Below are 9,515 nucleotides of genomic sequence, written 5' to 3'. Positions count from 1 at the left end.
ATCCAGGATCTCCAAGATCCTTACAGAGCTTGGTTTCTCACTTTTCAAGTCTTCAGGATTTAGCCCCGCTGTAAAGAATAAACTACAGGGTTTCCCGGGCTTCCCTGGTGGCGCAGTGGTTGAGAGTCCGCCTGCCGATATAGGGGACACGGGTTCGTGCCCCGCTCTGGGAAGATCCCACATGCCGCGGAGCGGCTGGGCCCGTGAGCCATGGCCGCTGAGCCTGCGCGTCCGGAGCCTGTGCTCCGCAACGGGAGAGGCCACAACAGTGTGGGGCCCGCGTTCCAAAAAAAAAAAAAAAAAAAAAAAGAATAAACTACAATCCCCAGCGTCACTTAGGGCTAATTTAGCACACCTTCCGGGAATTTGAGTACTTCCGGCGGAAGTGGCCGCAGCTACGCCAATCGCCTTCCCTAAACAAAATAGACTACAATTCCCACAGCCCTCCGCGCCCAGGGGCGGGGGAAAGGAACCGGAAACCGGATGGGGCGCTGGACCAGGTAAGGAAGTGGGAGTCTGGGAACTTGGGGCGCTGGGGGGCGGGTTGGGAGCTCCCCGGGCTCCTTGTGGGGGGCAGGCGGGGAGTCGGGATGTCTGTGTTTCGGGGCCCCTCGCTCCGTCAGGGGCTCGCCCGGAGCAGGGAGAGCCGAGCCTATGGAGCCGCCCGGGAGGCCTGCGGAGACGAGGCTTTCCCGTCGGGCGGAGCCCGCGGGCGGAGGTCGAGATTTCTTGTGGAGCTTAGCCGTCAGCCCCCTCGGAACTAGGAGGAGAGATGAAATGTTGTTTCTGGGTCCATGCTCCATTATTATTATTGTTATCGTTATTGGTTTAAGTATTTTCTGATTGTCCATGTGGATTCCTGGAGTGTCCCCAAGGGACAGGGAAGTGGCTAGTGTCTGGGTTTCCTTTTGCACTTGCTGGGTTTAGTGTCAGAGAGCCTGGGTGGCCAGACTTATCGGTGGGTCACCCTCCATTTTCTTTGCTTTTAATGTAATATGACACTGTCATTTAGAAAGTATCTGCCTTTCTTAAGTCTGTGGCCCTGGGTGACTTTAGATAGGACATCCAAGTTTCTCCTCTGGGCTTTCATGGTGTTTTGTTCAGGACATTAAAGCTGGAATCACAGTGTATAACAATTGTTTATCTGTCTTGTCACAGTCATTTATGAGCCTGGCTTACATTTTATTCATTTTGGACTTCTTCCCCACCAGGAGATTACCACAGTGCCTATCATGTAAGATACTCATAAATATTGAAAAGTATAAATGAATTAACAGCTGGTGGTAGGTTGGATGGAATCTGTGATTTTTATTTCATAGAGAAGAGAGGTAAATGACTTAAGAGAACCTTAGAGATAAAACTAGGACTAGAATTTGAGTCAGTTGACCCATAGCCTGCAGCTCTTGCCATCCGGTCAGGCTTTGAAATTCTGGAACACTGAAAATAAGACCTTGTCACTCTTTTGTGTACCCCCAGCCTTGCTGTCTTCAGCATGGGTCCCTAAAGATCAAAGGTAGGCTCAACTTAAGGCCTGAGAGAGGTCCCAGACTTGGAGCAGCCAGTCTACTAATGTTGGCACTGTGTGGCGAGATGCAAAGCAAGGGCCCCTGAGACAACTGAGTTCTCCGAAGTTCCCTTCTCAGCGTTTGTTTGAGTTCAGTTGGCCGTGGGTAGCCACCCAGACAGATCAGTTAAAGACTTCTGAGATCAGTCTAGGGAAGGATTTCCTAAGTTTGGCCCTGATTTTTTTTTAAATTTTTATTTTTTGGGGTATAGTTGATTTAAGATTTTTTTTTCTCTCTCCCACTTTCCCTAGGTTAGGGTGAGAGAACAGGTTGATGGATCAAGCTGTTGTGTCAACCTTGAGGTCGCATCTCAGGGAAGAGGTTACTCTTGACCTGGGCAAGGGGTTGAGAGGGAGAAGAACCATGGCCCCTGCCCTGAGGGAGGCCCAGATGTGATGGAGACATGCCAGAGCCTGGCAAGCCCTCAGAAGCAAGCAGAGGGCAAAGCCGGCAGCTGAGCCTTGAGTGAACTCAGGATGTAGAAGTGGAGAGGAGTCCATCAGGAAAGGCTCCTCGGTAGAAGGTAGCTTTATTTATTTTTAAATTTATTTTGGCCGTGTTGCACAGCTTGCAGGATCTCAGTTCCCCAGTCAGGGATTGAACCTGGTCCATGGCAATGAAAGCCCGGAATCCTAACCACTAGGCCACCAGGGAACTCCCAGAAGGTAGTTTTAAACAGGATTGAAAAAAGATGGTATGGCTACAGCTGAGCAGGTGTTTGTTGACTGCCTAATAAAAGCTAGGACTTTGGAGTTATGGAAGAAAATTAAACAGGGTCTCCTCTCTGATCTGCCTCAAGTCTAGTCCAGGAGGCCAGGTGTGAATTCATGAAGAAGCAACTAACCATGGTGACGTGCAGTGGTTCTCAGCGTGACGTGCAGTGGTTCTCAGCCGTCGCCAACAATCAGCATCACTTGAAGAAGCCTGTTTAAAATACAGATTCCCAGGCCTCACGCCAGCCCTACTTGGGTTGGGCGAGGCTGGGAAGATACAGCAAATGGTGCAGCGTCCCGAAGAGGGACGGCTTTACCAAAGGGATAGTTCGAGTTACATCTGGAAGGGGAGGTATGATCTGGATGTGTGGAGGGGTAGGGGACTCACAGTCCTGCCTCACTCAAGGAGTCTGTGAAAAATTGGCTTTGGAGAAATAGCATGTGCAAGGTTTGGGGAGTTGAGGTAGGAAGGGCTTTTTGAAAGTGTGAATGGAAAGGTCAGTTTGGACCACGGGGTTTGCATGGGAGTGATTAGAAGGAAGATTGGAAGGAATGGCCTCTGTGGGTTACAGAGCTCGCTGGGGTGCCCCCTCTTCCTCCTTCCCCCCTTCCCTCTTCCTCGTCCTCTTCCCTTCCCCCTTTACCTCCCCCGGGCCGCCCTTTACACACAATATCTCATTCCATTTCTTATATCAGTATTTTAAAGTGGATATTGTTTTTCTTAGTGTTTGGGTGAGGAGACCTGAGGCTCTGGCCCTGGTTACATAGCTTGTAGGAGTCTAATGTGAGCATGGTAATCATCTCACTCACCACTGAGGATTCTTGAACGTGAGCAAGAAGCCGGGCTGGGGTTGGGGGGTCGCAGAATTAGCAGGGTGGCCGATCGAACCGTCTAAGGCAAGATGGGTGCGGATGGTGATGCGCACAGCCTTGGGGCAGATGGCTTGCGTTCAGATCCCAGCTTCATTGTTTGCTAAGTGCGTGACGCCGGGCAAGTTGCTCGATCTTGCCGAGCCTCAGTTCTCTCACCTGTAACGCGGGAACGGTAATACCCACCTGGTGGGGTGGTTGAGCACATCAGTGAGGGGTGCCTGGCACAGAGCAGGTGCTCACCACCTGGAAGCTATTGTAATCAGCTCTGTAATTAGTCTCTGGGCTGTGGCTGTGCACCTGCATCCCATCCTTCAGCACACTGGTTTCCAGGACACAGCCCCTCCTGGCGGGCTTGTTTTAGGTGCTGAAAGTTTGCCATGTAAATATTTATTGAAAACCTAGGCATGGCCTAGGAACTAGTGACTCAAAACCTGAGCCTGATGGAAAGGAGGTTTGGAGTGGGGGATGATGGGTGGTTATGGGTTGTGCTCACCAGGTAGTATATGAAGAGGGAGGATACTTGAATCCAGAAGAGGAAGGGCCCTTCATTACCAGGAGCTGAGATGAGTGAGGGCTTGCCCGGAGGTTGGGGGTGACTGACAGTCTCTTTTGAGCCCCGGCAGTGGTAGTAGGGGCCCTGGCCAGCCTGGATCCCTCCCACACTATGACTGGGGTTGTTGGGGCCTCTGTCCATCTCTTTTCCAGGTTACAGTGGCATGGCTGTGCCCCAGGCTTTCCCGCCGGGGCCCCTCCATGAGGGGGGTGCCCTGGTGGAGCCCCAGCCCTCCCTTCGAAGCTCGGCTGAGGGCTTCTTGGAGGAGGAGCTCCGGCTTAACGCTGAGCTGAAGCAGCTGCAGTTTTCTGAGCCTGTGGGCACCATCTACAACCCTGTGGAGTATGCGTGGGAGCCGCATCGCAGCTACGTGACCCGCTACTGCCAGGGGCCCAAGCAAGTGCTCTTCTTGGGCATGAACCCAGGACCCTTTGGCATGGCCCAGACTGGGGTAAAGAGGTTGGCTTCCCTTGTTGGGTGGAGGGGGAGGCTTCAGGGTGGATGCTTGGCTGCGTGTGCTGTGGGGAGCCTGTGCACTGCTGTGGACGTGTGTGAGACCCCCCGCCCCATACACCGGCTCCTGTGGTCTCAGACGCTCTCCTGGCCTCGCTGCCCCTAGTTAACCAAGCACATTAATGGTAGTTCCGCTTCCCCTGTGAGCTGTCCACTAATTGCCTCTGAGAGCCCTTCCTTCCGCCAGCCCCATCCTTTCCTTACCCTGCCGGATCTCCCCTCTCCCTAGAGCGTGCTTGGGGTCAGGAGAGGGACCAGGACTTATGGGGTCCATGGGGAGACTGGTTGACCGGGGTGGGTAGGGAAGAGATGCAGGACTTTCTGGCAACCCGGGTTCTGCTTCTTAGCTTGAGGAGAGCTTCGGAACAGAGCAGACTCCAGGGACTGCCTGCATCCCTTTCAGACCTCTAGATGAGTGACTGCCTCTCAGTGCGGGTGCTCGGCAGGTGGGGGAGGGGAAGAGGCTTCAGGGCAGGAGGCTCAATCGCTTTTATTGATCCCAACTGGGGGCTGAAAGGTGATCCATGATGATCGATGGAAACGACAGCTTGAGGCTTGGGGCTGAGAGGGCACCCAGAGAGCAGTGGTCAGCCCTGTCCTTGTGCCTCGTCTAGCTCTGGCTGCCTTTCTGTCTCAGGCCATCTGTCTGTCCCCCCTGCTACCCGTCATGCCCTGTGTGGGACCACGTATCCCCCGTGCGCTTCCTGTACCTGGTCCCAAAGGCTCGTGGGGTAGAGGCAAACTAAATAGATCCTCCTGGACCGTAAGCCACGTGAACAATTGGAGAACGAGGGACAGGCTCAAACCAAGGGCCAGGAATCCTTGTCTCAGGCCCTTGGTTGAAGGTGGTTGGAGTGGGGGGTGAGTGGTGCGCAGCTAGATCCTCTTGGAGGGTGGAGAGGGGCTGGTTGGTTCAGAGCCCAGGCGTCAGGTCTCCAGTCTGAAACCCTGGTGTGTCTCTCCTTCCCCACAGGTGCCCTTTGGGGAAGTGAGTGTAGTCCGGGACTGGTTGGGCATTGGGGGGCCTGTGCACACCCCTCCCCAAGAGCACCCCAAGCGACCAGTGCTGGGACTGGAGTGCCCTCAGTCTGAGGTGAGTGGTGCCCGGTTCTGGGGCTTTTTCCGGGACCTCTGTGGACAGCCCGAGGTCTTCTTCCGTCACTGTTTCGTCCACAACCTGTGTCCTCTGCTACTCCTGGCTCCCAGCGGGCGCAACGTCACCCCCGCCGAGCTGCCGGCCAAGCAGCGAGAACAGCTCCTTGGGGTCTGTGACGCGGCCCTGTGCCGGCAGGTGCAGCTGCTAGGGGTGAGGCTGGTGGTGGGCGTGGGCCGCCTGGCCGAGCAGCGGGCGCGGCGAGCTCTGGCCGGCCTGATGCCCGAGGTCCAGGTGGAGGGGCTCCTGCACCCCTCCCCTCGCAGCCCACAGGCCAACAAGGGCTGGGAGGTGGTGGCCAAGGAGAGACTGAACGAGCTGGGGCTGCTGCCGCTGTTAACGAAGTGAGCAGCCCTGCGGCCGGCACAGGACCTGTTCAAGGTCCCCTGCGTCCTTCGGGGCAAGCAGATGGCCACGCACCTCCTGGACTGGAGCCACAAGGTCCCCCTCGGCTCCCTGGTTGCTGGGACCTGCCGCGGCAGTTTAGACACTACTTCTGCTTGCCCTCCCGATTCCTGCCCACCTCACCTTCCTTTGAGCGTTGCTTCTTTGGTCTGTGGTACCCAGCTCCACAGAGAGCCAGCACCTGCAAACTGCTCTACCTCAGTGTTTCCCTGGAGCCTCTCTTCGGCGGAGAGTGACCTGAACAGTGACTTCCGAGGTCATATTTGCTGTTTTAGAGAAAAGATCCTGCCGGGATCCCCACCCGTCCTCCTAGAACGGCTTCCTTCAGCTCATCCCTTGCCTCACAGGGACCAGGACAAAGCGTGGGTCATGGCTGCTGAGAGTGAGCTTCTGATGGGTGACTGAGGCTGCGTCAGAGAGAGACAGTTCGGTGTGGCAGCATGGGAACGGCCAGAAGACCTGGATTTCCATCCCAGCTTTGAGACTTGTGAACTTTATGACTTTGGACAAGTTGCTTGACCTCTCCAAGCCTCAGGATCCTCATCTATAGAATGGGGTCCCTACCTCATGGGGCTGGTGTGGGGATTAACTGAGATAACCCTTAAAAGTGCCTTGCGTAGTGCCTGGCACGTGGGTGCTCATTACACCTTTTCTAGCTTTCTTGCCCCCAGGTTGGGGAGGAACTGCACTACACTGCACTACACAGGAAGCCCCTCTGACCCAGAGACCCGGGTGGGGGTACGGGTCTGGGCCTCCACCTGTAGCCTGAGTGATGGGCAGATTCTTGCCCCTCCAGAGATGGACTAATGACTTTATGACAAACCCAGCCTGTGATTTTTCCATCTAAGCATTAAAAGCTCCTAAACCCTTTTGTGTTGGCTCTTTTTCTCTCCTACATGTCAGGGGTAAGAAGGTGGTAGTTTATATTTTCCCATCTCTTACCTCTTCCTGTTTGCAAAGGGTTCTCTTGGGCAGCTGGGGGTGGTATGAACAGTCTCTAATTGCCTTACCGAAGCTGCAGGGTCTCTGTTAGGGGCCTGTCCACTGGTTTGTCTGCTTCTTGGGGCACTCTGATGGGTGGATGGGAGCCTGGTGTCTCCAGCTGACTCATTTCGTACGTCTGCTGAATGGCTGCCCCTTTAGTAAGGGCTGGGAGAGTGAATTCAGTTGGGGGCAGAGACCAGCTTAATAAGGAACATATGGTTGGACTCTAGCTTCTAGGACAGGTCATCTCCAGCTCTCAAAATTAATAAGATTTTTAATATGTGTTCCCCCCATTGTATAATAAATAATTTGGCCTCCATTCTTGGTTCTTGGGAGGGAGCCTCTAGATCCTCAGAATTTCCCAAGTGCTGGGGGTTTGTCATCCATGGTGGGACCCTCAGACCACACTTGAGGTTATGCTGAAATTTGACTCAGGAGGGCTGACCATACCCGAAAGACCAACAGTGTGATTAGAGGGCTGGGGCTTCAAGCCAGGTGATATCAGCCTGCCCTCCAGAGAGGGGAGGCTGGGCGGGAGGCTGAGCTCAGCCACGTGGACAGTGATTTCAATCACTTATGCCTGCATAATGAAACCCTAATAAAAACTCTGGACATGAAAGCTAAGGTGAGCTTCCTGGTTGGTGAACACATGGATGTGTCAGGAGGGTGATGTGTCCTGACTCTGGGAGAAAGGATGTGGAACCTGGGAGCCTGCCAGATCTTGCATTATGTGTCTCTTCATTTGGCTGGTCCTGATTTGTATCCTTTATAATAAAACTCTAATTGTAAGTGGAGTGCTTTCCTGAGTTCTGTGTCATTCTAGCAAGTTATTGAGCCTGAGGAGGGTGTGGGAACCCTTGAATTTGTAGCCAGTTAGTCAGCAGTGCAGGTGGCCTGGGGACCTCCAAACTTGAAGTTGGTATCTACAGTGAGGGCAGTCTTGTTGGGGGCTCTGCCCTTAAACCTGAGGGGTCTGTGCTAACTCCGGGTGGTTGGCATCAGAATTACATTACAGTTTTGCACCCCCATGTTCCTTAGACTCCTTTCCTCTCTTTCTAAGTAGTTATTGCCCCAGTTAGAGCACTAGAACTGGGCACTGGAATAATTGCACAGAGATAGGAGCCCTTGTTCTCTTATGTATTTAGCTAAGGTAGTCAGGGAGAGCTTTCTGGAGGAGGTGGCATTTCAGGTGGCTTTAGAGACTGGGAAAATTTTGGAGAGCTTAGAGAAGAGCATTGTTCAAGGGCTGACGAGTAGATTAATGTTGACTTGGCCCAGTTTGGAGAACATGGTGGAGAGCTAAGTTGGGGCCAGCTTGTGAAAGGTCTTGAATGCTAGACTAATTAATCTTTGAGAATTTGCAGTCCAGTGAAGGAAATGAGAGGCACAGAACACGCACTTAAAACACCCAACAGATGGGGGATGGAGGGGCAAGCCATATAGGAGGCAGTGTAGGTGCAGTGGGGTCAGGAATGGGAGGGGAGGGGATTAGTGTGTAGGGAAGATGTCTCAGGGGGATAGAGTTGGTTGGGGTGAAAGCCTAGCATTAGGGTGAGAATCATGAGGTCGTGGAGGTAGGGTTGGGCAATGCGTAGAGGTTCTTGAATAGTAGTGACCAAGGTGATGGCTTGAAGACTTAGATGTGGCAAGAGTCACTGCTGGATCTGGCTTCTAGAGGGTTGTTGCCCTCAACTCTTGGGGTGCATCTTTTCAGGGAGAGGCTGAATAGGGTCCTGGGCCTGCCTTTTCCCAAGGGCACCATGTTAGTCTGCTAGGGCTTCCATAACAAAATGCCACAGATGGGGGCTTGAACAATTTATTTTCTCACAGAGCTGGAGGCTGGAAGTCCAAGATGCAGATGTCAGCAGGTTTGGTTTCCCCTGAAGCCTCTCTCCTGGGTGTGCAGGTGGCTGCCTTCTCGCTGTGTCCTCCCATGGCCTTTTCTCTGTGTGCACCTCCCTGGTATCTCTCTTCTTAGAAGGACACCAGTCGTATTGGATTAAGGTGCCACCCACCCTTATGACCTCGTTTAACTTGGCTTCAATAGGAATTTGGAGGAGTCACAGTTCAGTCCATAACAGGCACCTAAAATCATGTCACCACCACTTTTTCTTCCCTGACCAATGTCAACCTCTAACAAAAGGGTAGTCCGTGCCTTTCCTCCAGTCTGGGCATGGGGGCTGGTGTGGTGGCTTAGCTGGCTAATAGGCCTTAAAATACCAGACTGGCCCCTACCCCCCAATCCATTTTAGAACAGTTTCTTCAGTATGAATGAGAGTGTCCTTAGGGAGGGGAAGCTCATTGTTTTCTCCTAGGCCAAAGGGAATGGTGACGTCAGCTGCTGCAAAACAATGTCCTAAGGGAATTCCCCGGCAGGCCAGTGGTTAGGACTCAGGTGCCTTCACTGCCCAGGCCTGGGTTCGATCCCTTGTCAGGGAACTAAGATCCTGCAAGCCGCATGGCGTGGCAAAACCCCACAATGTTGTGAAAAGTATTTAAAAGCCAAATTGAAGTGATCTGGGATTATCAAGAGTTTTACAGTCTGATATGTTGGCCACTAGCCATGTGTGGCTGTTTAATTAAAATGAAGCAAAATAAAAAATTCAACTCTTTAGACACTTGCCATATTTCAAGTGCTCAACAGCCACACACGGCTGGTGGCTACTGATTGGATGACACACATACAGAACATTCCATCATCGTGGAAAGTTCTATTGGATAGAACTGTGAATCAATTCACCTGTAGAGGTTTTAAA

The 9,515-nt window shown here is 53.0% G+C and overlaps 1 protein-coding gene across 6 annotated transcripts; it reads left to right on the top strand.

Annotated features, from left to right (window-relative positions):
• The first annotated feature begins 462 nt into the window (after nt 1-462).
• On the top strand, nt 463-6,646 carry SMUG1 (single-strand-selective monofunctional uracil-DNA glycosylase 1). 6 transcript variants are annotated; one of them, XM_067009432.1, is made up of 5 exons: nt 463-500; nt 1,817-2,088; nt 2,365-2,630; nt 3,857-4,155; nt 5,191-6,646. In XM_067009432.1, exons 4-5 carry the CDS (start codon nt 3,868-3,870, stop codon nt 5,716-5,718), a joined length of 816 nt encoding a protein of 271 aa, XP_066865533.1. In that variant the 5' UTR covers nt 463-500; nt 1,817-2,088; nt 2,365-2,630; nt 3,857-3,867; the 3' UTR covers nt 5,719-6,646. The 6 variants fall into 6 exon arrangements, with proteins under 6 accessions (XP_066865533.1, XP_066865534.1, XP_066865532.1 ...); XM_067009433.1 differs by lacking the exon at nt 2,365-2,630; XM_067009431.1 differs by having other exon boundaries at nt 1,817-2,630.
• The last annotated feature ends 2,869 nt before the right edge of the window (nt 6,647-9,515 follow it).

This window comes from Kogia breviceps, chromosome 12 (assembly GCF_026419965.1).
Source record: "Kogia breviceps isolate mKogBre1 chromosome 12, mKogBre1 haplotype 1, whole genome shotgun sequence".
In the NCBI taxonomy this organism is placed as follows: Eukaryota; Metazoa; Chordata; class Mammalia; order Artiodactyla; family Physeteridae; genus Kogia; species Kogia breviceps.
The sequence above is the reverse complement of the archived record's forward strand: the minus strand, read 5'-3'. Positions and strand labels throughout refer to the sequence as shown.

Bases quoted from the DNA above. Each gene is read 5' to 3' on its own strand.
- SMUG1 (XM_059081827.2), top strand. From the start codon at position 1,165: ATGAGCCTGGCTTACATTTTATTCATTTTGGACTTCTTCCCCACCAGG. The intron at 1,235-3,856 runs GTAAGATACTCA...TCTCTTTTCCAG, and splicing joins ATTACCACAGTGCCTATCAT to GTTACAGTGGCATGGCTGTG. The intron at 4,156-5,190 runs GTAAAGAGGTTG...CCTTCCCCACAG, and splicing joins TTGGCATGGCCCAGACTGGG to GTGCCCTTTGGGGAAGTGAG.